General features: G+C 42.4%; 1 protein-coding gene across 1 annotated transcript in view; it reads left to right on the forward strand.

Moving 5' to 3' along the window:
• LOC145404992 (CD109 antigen-like) overlaps nt 1-13,112 on the forward strand; it is a 172,832-nt gene that overhangs the window by 13,671 nt on the left and 146,049 nt on the right. Inside the window, exons 3-4 of the mRNA XM_080276493.1 lie at nt 7,103-7,271; nt 12,430-12,500. Of these exons, the coding sequence (XP_080132619.1) occupies nt 7,103-7,271; nt 12,430-12,500 (240 nt within the window). The remainder of the gene's footprint in view (nt 1-7,102; nt 7,272-12,429; nt 12,501-13,112) is intronic.

Here is a 13,112-nt window from a genome sequence, read left to right on the forward strand (position 1 = left end):
AACCACCAGGCACCATAATTTGGTTAAATAGTTACCACCCAGCATAGTAAATGGTTTCCTGGTGTACAGGAAACCATTTGGCTTTTGACTCTACACTGAGTGGCAAGCCAAATGGTTTCCTGTACACTAGGAACCATGTACTTTGCTGGGTTGTAACCATATAACCAAATTATAGTGCCTGGTGGTTTAGTAAGTAATTATGACGCTCCAAGCAGATTAAGCCAGTACAGGTTTATATCCAAGGGGTGGTTAGGGTTTATTGTTCACATAATGCCACTCAGGGATGAGTGAGGTTGGTCACTCTCATCTTAAATGTCAAGACCAACTTGCCTAGCCCCGGGCTCTTACAGTTCTCATAGGGCAACATAGGATTGGATGATGGATGGATGGATGGAAAGAATTCTCACCATCTGCTCACTTTGTCTTCCTTCTCCACTAGCAATGTGCCATTTTTATCTTCACTTCCCGACTAACTTCTTTATCACCCTGTCTTACTCTTGTTACCTCTTTCCAGAACATTTTCTTACATTCCCTCCACTTTACAGCAAATTCCATCCAAAGTCCTCATCCACTCGCTTCATACTCTTGCTTATTAATCTTTTTACCCCTTTCATCCTCTGCATATAACTCTCTCTTCAGTCTCTCAGCATCCATCATGTTCTTGCCCCCCATCCTGTACTATGTGCTTTCTTCTTTTTCACCACAGCTTGTCTCACCTCTTCATTCCACCATGCTGTTCCTTGCACCCTCATTCATTCCTCCCTTCACCCCACACACCACCTCACCTTCTGCACAGATTTATTCTGTGAATATCGTGCACACCCCTCCCTCTTCCCCCATCTGCTCCAAGTTGTATTTACCCAATCGCTCCTCTATTTCTCTCTTATATTCCTCCTTTTTCCATTCTCTGGCAATCTTTCTACCCTCCTTGTATGGACTACAGTACTTCTTCCTGTCCTTCCCTCCTTCTATTCCTTCATTGCATTTGAACCTTGACTTTTGCCACCATCACATGGTGGTCAGAAAAACCACTCGCCCATTCTCTGTTTGTTCTTGCAGCCACTTCACCCGTACCCCAATTTCCGGTAGTGTTGTTTACCAGTGGGAGTGTTCGGGCAGTGAGTATGTTGGATATCAAAGCAATTCTCCCCGTAAGATACTGAAGAAAAGCCAGTGATGCATTCCAGGCTGAAGCCTGAACCCCCCTACTTCTTAATTAATAGAGACCGACACAGAAACACCATAGGTAATATTATTATCCTCACAGTACTGTTGCTAAAAAATGAGACATCAAACATCACATGCAGAAAGGGAAGGTGGGTGGGACATGTTGTGTGAGTTGCTTCAGGGCAACTGACAGGCAGGCAGGCAGCTGGGGGAATGGGGAAAGAGACAGGCAGGGTTGGGGGGAGGGTGGGGAGACTGGAGGGAGACATGTGGGGGGGAGGGTAGGAGGATGGGGAGGGAGATAAGCAGGGGTGGAGGTGGGCTGGAGGACAGGGAGGGAGACAAGTGGGGGTGGGGGAGGGTGGGGGGACAGGGAGGGAGACAAGCAGAGGTGGAGGAGGGCAAGAGGACTGGGAAGGAGACAAGAAAGCTAAATTGCCCTACTACCCCCCCCTCACACATCTCTCTCTCTCTCTCTTTCTCTCTCTCTCTCTCATACACACACAGGTCGCCGACAGAGACGGAGCTCCTCCTGGATCATGGAGAAATAATCGCAAAATCAGCGACGAAAAGAAGACCAGCCTATTTGTGATCAAGTTAATGAGTGCATGAGTGGTGGTCCCGTCGGACAGTAGTAAACAAAAACGCGGTTTTGCTCACAAAAAGATCAAGATATAGTGATAATAGAAAGTCTCCATATGGTTGAATCATGGCAGAAAGGGACGGTTCAATGTTTACAAGTGGCGAGAAAGAGTTCGAGGGCTTCTGTGAAGAGGATGTGGAAAATGGAAGTATTAAGTTGAACCAAACAAGAATAGCAGGTGTAGAGAAAACAGCAGAGAGAAATGTCCAGGAGATAAAAAAGGTATGGGCAGTAATTAAAGAGTTACAGGAACGGACTATAGAGCAGGAAAACGAGATCAAAAGCTTAAGGAATAAACTGGAAAAAATTAGTACATGCAGTGACAAACAAGAAAGAGAAGTTACCATATTAAAAGTGAGTAATGAATCAGCCTCTAATGAAATAAATCAGCTTAAGAGGGAGAATAAGTGGTTAGAAGAAGAAAGGGACATGATGAAAAACAAACTAGATGAGTACGAATCCAAATCAAGAATACAGGACGAGCACATTAAAGAAATCAAGGAGCAACATAAGGGGTGGAAGAAACTTCAGGAAGAAGGAAATATAAATTTGAAAGAGATTATAGAACAACTAAACAAGGAAAAAGTGGAGAGGGAAGTGGTTAGGGTACTGAGAAGTAGAGAATCTTTAGTTAGAGATGTAGCAGATAAGAAAAAATGTTTAATAATTTCAGGAGTTAAAGAAAAACATATGACAAGATCAGAAAGAGAAAGAGAAGAACTGAGGAAGGTTAAAGAAATAATATCACTAGTCATGGAGGAAAACAACGAAGCTCAAGAAGAGATTGAAGAGGTGTTTAGGTTAGGAAAGTACGAGGAAGGAGGGGCAAGGCCATTGAAGGTAAAGTGTAAGTCCCAAGCAACAGTAAATGAAATTATCAGTAGAACATGGAAATTATCAGACAAGGAAGGGTTCAAAAATGTTTGGATAAGGAGAGATGCAAATGAGGAAGAAAGAGCTAAGATAAAGGAGTTAGTACAGGAAGCAAAGGTAAAAAACGAACAGAGAACGGAGGAAGAGAAGACAGTGTTTTATTGGAGAGTCATGGATCAGAAATTAAGGAAGTGGTACCGGCAGAGAGAAGGAGAAAAGAGGGTATAAAAAACATCAAAAAGAATTGGAAGGTGGCATATACTAATGTTGATGGTTTAATATCGGCAAGGCTAGAAATCAACAATTTTTTGAGGGTACATGAACCTGATGATATGTGCTTTGTGGAGACCAAATTATGAGAAGATATTGATGTTCATATGGGAGATGGTAAATACAAACTGTGGAGAAGAAACAAGAGAAAAGACGGGAGGAGGAGTGATGATAGCAGTGAAGAACAACGTAAATGTAGATACTGTACTGTGGAATTGGGAGAAGGCAGGGCAGAAGTGATAAATATGAAATTAGAAACTGGAGAGAATAGCAAGAGAGATATGGCAGTAGTGTATGTTCCTCCTAATACAAGAGCATGGAGTGATGATGAATACCAGGAAATGTTGTCGGACATGGCTAGCTATTTACAGAAAATAGGGGCATTTGTCTTCTTAGTATAATAGGAAAAGTGTATGGTAGGATACTTATAGACAGAGTTAGAGAAAGAACAGAGAAATTAGTTGGAGAAGAACAGGGAGGCTTTAGGAAGGGAAGAGGTTGTGTAGATCAGATATTCATTCTTAGATCTTTAGTGGAAAAGTTTCTAGAGAAGGGAAAGAAGTTGTATGCGGCTTTCATGGATTTGGAGAAAGCATATGACAGGATGGATAGACAAGGATTGTGGAAAGTGTTAAGAATATATGGAGTAGATGGGAAGTTGTTGAATGCTGTGAAGAGTATGTACGATGGTGCAAAGGCTGCAGTGCGTGTGGATGGTGAACTAAGTGAATTTTTCTCTTTGAAAGTTGGTTTGAAACAGGGATGTGTCATGTCTCCATGGTTGTTCAATCTGTACATGGATGGGGTAATAAAAGAGGTACAAGGTAGGGTAGTGGATGTTGGAGTGGCCCTGGTGAGAGAGGATAGTGTTTGGAAACTCCCTGTACTGTTGTTTGCAGATGATACTGTGTTGTTGAGTGAAGACGAAGGGGAGCTGCAAGGCTTGGTGGATGAGTTTGAGAGAGTGTGTAAGAAACGGAACCTAAAGGTGAATGTAGGGAAGAGTAAAGTGATGGTCTTTGAGAGAGGTGAAGTCAGTGAATGTACAGCGAGGTTGGATGGTGAGGAATTGGAAAATGTGAGTACGTTTAAGTATTTGGGTAGTGTGATGAGTAAGGATGGAGGTTTGGAGGGTGAAGTGCTTGAAAGGGTACAGCAGGGAAGAAAGGTTGCTGGTTCCTTGAAAGCAGTGATAAGAAACAGGGAAGTGAGCATGGAAGTAAAAAAGTTTCTACATGACAGTATTGTGATACCAACTCTAACGTACGGAAGTGAAGCTTGGACATTGTTGGAAGGACACAGGTCAAGAGTGAGAGCAGTGGAAATGAGTTATTTAACCCGCCCAGTCCCGGCCACTTTTTGACCACTGGTACCCCCCAATCCCGGGCAATTTTTGACCTTTTTTTTTTTTTGCTAAAACTTTCGCTTTTGGTGATAAACATCGAAAATTCATAGAGAAATCGCTCACCTGAGGTTTAAAATACTCATTACAGGTAGGAGAGCCTCCTTACTTTACTGGGTTTTCTATCAGGCTGGCGCCAAAGAAAACGAGTTCTATGGGAGGATAACTATTTCACACCACTCATAAACGGTATTTATTTATTTACTGTTACGAATTTATATGTAGTACAAAAGTATATTGGTTTTCAAGCAGTAATATAGGCATTATAAGCATTGTTTCACTCGCTAATACCTGACCTTTTTTTGCCACATTACCTGATCATCATTTCTAACTGTTTCTTCCGCTAATGCTATGTAAAGTTTGTCCTCCACATTGTCATTGATTGGGGAATCACTCTGGCCCTGAATTTCGTACCGTGGCATGACATGGCTATACTGGCCAGGTTACTGATAACAGGTGAATTGCTGAGAAAAGGGCATGCAGGGGGGGGGAGGAGGTCATGCTGGGTAAGGCATTGTCTCTGCCTGGCATCTTGTTGAGGCAGGTGTCCCGTGTATACATACCAAAAATGACTCGCGAAAATTGAAAATTGTGGAAATTATGAACCTTGCAATTGCAGGACGTTGAAGTACGTCCTCGGGATTAGCTGTGACAAAACGTGAGGACGTGGAAGTACGTCCTCGGGACGGCACGGGTTAAGAGGAGCCTGTGGAGTCACGTGGAGAGACAGGCTGACGAATGAGGATATAAAGGAGCGTTGTGGTGTGGATGTGGATGTGATAGGAAGCGTTGTGAGGAACACACTGAGGTGGTTTGGCCATGTGGAGAGGATGGAGGGTGAAAGACTGACGAAGAGAGTGTATGTGAGTGAGGTGGAGGGTGGAAGAGGGAGGGGGAGACCGAGGATGAGATGGAGGGATGGGGTGGAGAGGTATATGAGAGATGGGGGTGTGAGTTGGGAGCAGGGCAGTGAAATGGCGGGGGACAGGGCGACTTGGAGGCGATTTGTTTGTGGCCACCCCAAACAGGATTGAGGCGTCTGGCAATAGATAGAATAGATAGATAGATAGATTGAGAAAAGTAACAATATAATTTTAATGGGCGATCTTCTCACCTAATTTCAGACTCCTGGTCATCCTCCTTTCGGGACTTTGGCAAAAGCTTTGCCATTGCACTTGACATCTCAAATGCTTTCGATCGAGTCTGGCATAAATCTTTAATTTCCAAACTGCCCTCTTATGGTTTCTATCCTTCTCTCTGTGCCTTCATCTCTAGCTTCCTTTCTCATCATTCTATAGCTGCTGCTGTAGGTGGCCATTGTTCTTCTTGTAGAGCTATCATTAGTGGTGTTCCTCAGGGCTCTGTCCTATCACCAACTCTCATCTTTTTATTCATCAGTGACCTTCCAAGCTGTACATCTAATCCTATCCACTCACATGCTGATGACTTCACCCTTCACCTCTCCATTCGTTTCCTGCAGCGTCCATCTCAGCAGTTACTTCAACAAATAATGGATGAGGCTATGGCACACTAATGTCTGACTTGGCTCATATATCTGATTGGGGTAAAAGTAATCTTGTCTTTTTTAATGCATCAAAAACTCAGTTCTTATATCCATCAACCTGACAACATTTTCTGCAGGAGTACCCTTTAACATTTAATAATATCCATCATAATTAATCATCATCTGTAAATATGCCTGGGGTTTCATTCTCTCAGAATTTATCATGGAAAGAACATAACGGTATTACCTCTCTTGTAAAATGTGCTTCCAAGAGATTAGGTGTTCTAAGCCGATTCCTTGCCTTCTTTACCCCTACACAGTTGTTGACTTTATATGCTGGTTTTATTCGCCTGTGTGTAGAGTACAACTCTTATGTATAGGGAGGCTCCCCACATACAGCTCTTCTCAACAGGGTGGAGTCAAGGGCTTTTCGTCTCATTAACTCAACTCCTCTTACTGGCTCCCTTCAACCTCTCTGTCTTCACCACACTGTTGAATCTTTATCTCTTTTCTGTTGCTACTTCAATGGTCACTGCTTCTCTGAACTGTCAGCTTGCATCCCCTATCCACTACAACAGGCGGTAACACCCATCTAGCGACAAACTCTCATCCCTTTTCTGTCCAACTCTCTAATGCTAGAGTTAACCATTACTCACAGTCTTTCTTATATGGAACAGATCAGCTCAGGAATAGTCTTCCTCTGTCTGTGTTTCATACTGCTTATGATCTCCAGTCTTTCATACGCAGTGTGTCCAGGCATCACGAAATGTATGGATCTTGAATTTGGCTCTCTGTTATCTTTTTATTTTAATTTTTTCTAGAGGGAACAACTTGTGGGCTCCTGGTCTTTGGTTCCCTGTTCCTTGCATTAAAAAAAAAAAAAATATATATATATTTTCCTTGTAGTGGACTTAATGTAGTGATAAAATATGGACTTGTATTCTCAAGTTTTGAAAAAGGTTTAGCTGAAAGTAAGGAAGCTATATTAAGACAAGCTCATGGTTGGGAACAAGGCATTAAAGTGAAGATATATGACTAAGATTCTAACTCAGCTGTCTTTAGTATAGTGTAGCATTATACCAGGTACCGGTACCTTATTTTTCACTGCTCAGTGATTCCCCCTCCCCCCTTTTTTTCCCCCCTCACAAAATAGTAATTGCCTTCACCATCTTTTGCACTGAGTTTAGCAATATGCTCTCTGTCTTTCTGTCTTTCTTTTTTTTCTTTTTTTCTCTCAAATTAGATCCCGAAAACAAGTGCGAATGGTGATTACCGGTTACGTCTGGAGGGAAATGTGCCTGGGACCATTGGAGGAACTGTGTTTTTTAATGATACCCGCCTCCACTTCTCCACTCGCTTCCTCACCATCCTCATCCAGACCAGTCGACCAGTGTACACAGGAGAGCAAATGGGTAAACAATTTGTGAATGGTCCTAGATAAGGCTAGTGGTACAGTAAACCCTGTAGGTAGTTTTTTTTTTTTTTTTTTTGTATTTTTAACATGTTCAGCCCAGTAATGTCTTTTTTAGTGTTTTTTTTTATTTTTTTTTACTACCATTAGATTTTATGCAGAGTAGGAGAGACTTGTTGAACCAAAAGAGTTAAATGTATCCTTCTGTAGCCCCTTTATTACTATTGATCATTCCTATGTTAAATACTGTATATGCCGTGAGTGGACGTAACAAGAACAGAGTATAATATACATCACCTAATTCATTGGTTAGGTGCACAGTTAGCCAGGCACAGAAAAAATGCCTATTCATGCTCCTTTGTTACCACTTAAGCCAGATTGCCAGTACCTCATTCTACAGCTTGGAAAATTCTGTGATATTTTGCATTCCATTCCTGACATAACTATATTGAGAACTGGCTGTATTACATTTGCCTTGTGAAAGAGGTGATGTAATCTAGTGGTGAGTTGGTATATCATTGTGAAACTAGTGGTCTTGTACTGTAGTAGTTTATTCTTGCTAGCTTCAGAAAAGAGAATGGAATGCACATCAGGGTTATAAGGATGATGGTGCAAAGTATGCTGCTCGCTGTAACTACTTAAATCCAGATGGTCCTTTTTAGCCTATTTTTGTTGCTACCAGGGGATTATATTTAACATAGGGAAGATGATTCTATTGGAGGGGTTTACCAATGGTATAACTAATCCATCCATCCATCCATCTATCATCCAATCCTATGTTGCCCCAGGATGAGCGTAGGAGCCCAGGGCTAGGCAAGTTGGTCCTGACATTTAAGATGAGAGTGAGCAGCCTCACTCATCCCAGAGTGGCATGACACGAGCAATAAACCCCAACCACCCCTTGGATATAAATCTTCACCGGCTCAGTCCGACTGGAGTGCTGTAATTACCCACCAAACCACCAGGTGCCATAATTTGGTTATATTGTTACCACCCAGCGTAGTAAATGGTTTCCTGGTGTACAGGAAACCAAATGGCTTGTCACTCAGTGTAGAGTCACCCATAGGCAGAAGGGAAGAGGAAAGAATGAAGGAAAGAAAGGTGAAAGAGGGAGTGTAAAGTCGCCTGTAGGCAGAAGGATGAGGAATGAATGAAGTAAAGAAAGATAGAAGAGGAGGGAAGTAAATAAGGAAGGAGGAGAGGAAAGGGCAGACACCTTAGAGCAGCGCTACATCAAGTGAATGGATGGTGAGCATCCCCACCTAAGACGTTATACCTAATCACTTCTGTTAAAAATATTTATCCAAAGCTGAAAAAATAATCAGGGAATGGTGAGAATGAAAGTGGCCGAGAGTGAGGATACCAAAAATGCCAAGAGAAATCAGCATAGTCGATTGCTGAATGGGGAGTTTGACTGGAACAGGGAAGGTTTTGAGTCAGTGGATTCAGTGTTTGGCCCTTGGCCATTGATTGATGTTGCTACTTTGCACAGGGCAGTAGGCAGGATGTAGTTGGGGAAGGCAGCAGGTGTGTCTGGGCAGACTGCTGAAATGTTAAATGGCCTCAGGAGATACAGAATTGGGTTTAGTTACTGATGTGATAAATTTGAATATGCAGTATATAAATGTGTTGTTCCAGATGACTGGCTGAAGAGTGTCATTGTAATGGGAAGGGTTATGCCATGGAAAGAGGAAATTATAGAGTCATAAAACTTTTGGACCAGATAATGAAGGTAATGAAGAGAGTTCCAGAATGTATGATAGGGGAGAGAGTGATTGTTGATGAGATGCAGTCTGGGTTTATGCCAGGCAAAGGGACCACAGGTGCCATATTCATTGTTTGACAGCGTCAAGAAAAATATGTAGGAAAGAAAAGGGAGAGGTGCTTGTTTTTTTGGGAAGGCCCTTGATACAGTCCCTAGAGGGGTAGTGAACTGGGCAATGAGAAAGCTTGGGATGGAGGTGTGAATGGTTAAAGTGGTCATAGCTATGTGTGTGTGGGAACTCCCACCCAGGTGAGAGTGAATGGAGAGTTGAGTGATGAATTTACATGAATGTTGGCATGGATCAGGGGTCAGTCTTGAACTTCTAATTGTTCGTCGTTATGCTTGAAACCCTTTCATGCAACTTCATAAATGGACTTTTCCTGGGAGATGTTGTATGCTGATGGCTTAATGTTGATTGCAGGGAATGAAAGGGAGGTGGAGGAAAGATTTAGAAATGGAGAGACAGAATAGGGCACAAGGGTTTGAGAGTAAATGTGGATAAAACAAAAGTGATGATAATTTAGGGCTGATGATGGTACTGTCAAAGCAGAGGGAATGTGGCCATTTACAGTTTGCAACAAGGGTGTGGTAAGTAACGCCATCTTGTGCTGTGTTTGTGATAAGTGGGTGCATAAGAGATGTATAAGAGGTATACTGCAAAATAATGCTGATTTTATGTGTGTGGTGTGTCGGAGAGAGCATGTAAAGATTGTCAGGTGTGAAAAGATTGATTTTGCTGGAGTCTCTTGAATGTGTGTGGGAGTTTTGTTGTTCGGGGGACATTTTACTTGCTGGAGGTGGGGTTGGAGCTAGAGTAAGGGGTGGTTGGAGAAAGATCAGGGAACTGATGCTACACCCAACATGAGAGGGCTCCACCTCCATGCTAGAGATCTTTGTTTACAGCCTGTGTTGGGAGTGTAATGCCATATGATAGTGAAACCTGAGCAGTAAAGGAGCAGGATATTCATAGGCTCAGATGTACAGAAATGACTGATTTGATGGATGTGTAGTGTGTCCGTGAATGTGAGGCCTAGGGAACTAGGATTGTAACTGAAGAGTTGAGAGGAATATTGGGACTGGAATGTATTTATGTTATGGTGAGGAGGGGTAGATTGAGATGGTTTGGGCATATGGAGAGGATGAAGGATGACAGTTGGGTGTGGAAGGTGATAAGCGTGAACATCGGGGGTAGGGTTGCGAGAGTCAGACTGAAAAAAAACTGGGACAAGGTCATAGAAAGTTTACCTCAGGGATAAGGACTGAATAGGAAGGTTACCAGAGACTAAGCAGTGTGGAGAGTTCCACCACCATTAGGCGACCAAGACTGACTCATGCATGAACGTTGGAGCCTTTGTAAATGATATGATACGTCCCCAATCTTAATTGATTAATGCCTCAGGTGTTTGGTCAGGGCGAACGTATAGCGTAAAGTGAAATGTTGGAGTGGTAAGTAGGGTCTGAAATTGCTAGTGCCTTGAGAAACTTTGTGGCATGTGTGTGTGTGTGTGTGTGTGTGTGTGTGTGTGTGTGTGTGTGTGTGTGTGTGTGTATGTGTGTCTGTGTCTGTGTCTGTGTGTGTATAAATTATGTGCGAGGCTTACATGAAGGAATGTTATTGCCAACTTTAACATTTGGATTTGAGACTATGATGTGGCATGAAAATGAGAAGTCAAGAGTTAGAGCAGTGGAGATAGGACTGAGGAATGTATGTGAATTACGGAGAGTGGATAGGATACAAAATAACATGATTCATGAAAGATGTAGAGTGAGGAAGTCTGTAGATACCAGAATCGAAGAGAGTGTACTGAGATGGTATGGTCATGCGGAGAGAATGGATAACAATAGAGGGATGAAAAAGGTATACAGTATCTGAGCAAAACTGAAGGAGGGAGGAGGTGAGGTAGGCCAAGGAGAAGGTGGAAGGATGTGGTGGATGAGTGTGTCAGGAAGAGAGGTATAGAAGTCGGTGAGGCTAGGGAACTGACAAGAGATCGAGCTGTCTGGATGAATGTTGTGAGAAAAAGTGTATGATCAGGGATTTGGCACCCCTGTTTAACGTGACAGCGTCTGGACTGACTCTGTTGGATATGTTTATATGAAGCTACAGGGTGTCGTAAAACTTTTTGGCTTATCATATAGAGCCAGGATTCCAGTGGCTTGAATGATGAGTGAATGGAAGCGTGGCCCATTGGATTGGGCAAATGGTCTGTCTTGATGTTGCTACTCCTCACCCTGCCCTAGGGTGGGAAAGGAGGTCCGGACGATGATGATGATGATGATGGTTTCTTTTGGGTTTAAATTTTTTATACCCTGAGTACGTTTACATTGATCATCATCATTCTTCGTTTTTAGTCTGTTTTCCGTGTTGTGAGGGTCACACAAATTCACCTGATAGCACTCCTCCACCTTGCTCTTTTCTCCACCAGCTATCTGTCTATACACTTTTTGCCTTGACTTGTGCTGGCTTTTTCTCCCTTCATGCCTATCATTCTTTTTCATCTTTTTCTATTTCTTCCATCCTTACCTGTCACTGTTTATTACTTTTTTTCCCCTTCAGTTGGCTGTACATTGAGTGTCAAGCCAAATGGTTTCCTGTACCTCAGGAAACCATTTACATTTCTGAGTGGTAACCATATACAGTAGTCAGATAATGGGGTGACGTTTAGCCTGCTACTTACTGATTGAGTGGAGGGATGCAGTTTTTTTTTTTTTTTTTTTTTATACCAACGGAGGAAGGAAAAACAAATGGGGGAAAAAAAAAATCCATACATCAGATTACTGGTGTCCTCTGTTCATAAAATATCTGTAACAGTTAGACTTGAACAGTTGTGGGTTGAAATTTGGAGGAAAACAACTCTGGGGAAGCGAGTTCCAAAGAGATGCAGTTCGGGGAATGAAAGAATTCTGATAGGCAGAAGTTCTGCAATATGGTTGAGTGACATTCCAGTCATGAGCGCTACCAGATGCCCGTGTAGCCCGAGGGAAGGCATGGAGAGGTGGCACCATGGACGCAACTTCGTCTGAGCATTTGCCAAAAAAATATCTGTAAAATAATGCAAGGGAGGCAACACTCCTTCTTACTTGCAGGGGAGGTAGTTTATATGTAATGGCAGGGTTGTTAATGGTTCTAACAGCTTTATTCTGAATTTTGTCTAGTTGTCTTAATGCAACCTCTCCACATCCATCCAGGAATTAGACCTCCACACTAGTCTCTGAGCCTCATTTCATGAGGAGCTGTCTTCCACGTGGGAACATCGGTTCACTGCATGGGATGACCCTGCAGGGGCAGTTGCTTGCCTGCGGTTGATGGGTCTGCTCGATCAGACAGACTGGGGTAACACAACAACAACAATAACAACAACTTGTATATTAAATTGTTATGTTGTATTTTCAGTTCGCTTTCGCATCATCCTACTGACCACGGATTTGAAGCCTTACGATGATCCTGTTGATGTATATGTTCTGGTGAGTTGTGAGTTTTTGTGGTATAAGTACAATATAATGTGTTTCCATCTTTGTTTTGTTGTATTCATTAGTGACAGCTTATGAGGTCTGTACAAGTTTTTTCTTTATTAACAAATATTTTTCACATTGGATTACCTAGTTATTATTTGTTGTGTAACCTGTGCATAAATTTAGTTGGTCAGAGTTAGATGCCTGTGTGTTACTGACTCAGCAAATAGCATATTTGAAATTGTTTAGTCTGGCCAGATATGGCTGTGATCATCCCAAGCCATATCCAGCAGAAAGAGCTGTACAACATTCCAAGCTCACTAATTTACAGTAAGGAACACTCTGCATAGCTTGCTTAAGTCCCGTCCACTGAGCTCTATAATACTGAGGGTCTTTCTCATGGGCAAAGCCGCGTAGTTTTTATGTCTACTGCCAGGGTGGTGCTTGTGTAGTGGCAGCCATGTTACACCCCACCTGATGCCCACCCCTTTTGAAATTAGTTGATGAGTCCGGAAAATATATACAGTATGACTTCACTAGACCAGAATTCACTTTTTTATGGAGTCAAGGAGCCAACTGGAATTATTTTTATACATATATCGGGAAATATCCGAAAAAGCTAGA

The sequence above is a fragment of the Coenobita brevimanus genome, chromosome 65, assembly GCF_032717465.1.
Source record: "Coenobita brevimanus isolate Jiangsu-jjx chromosome 65, ASM3271746v2, whole genome shotgun sequence".
In the NCBI taxonomy this organism is placed as follows: Eukaryota; Metazoa; Arthropoda; class Malacostraca; order Decapoda; family Coenobitidae; genus Coenobita; species Coenobita brevimanus.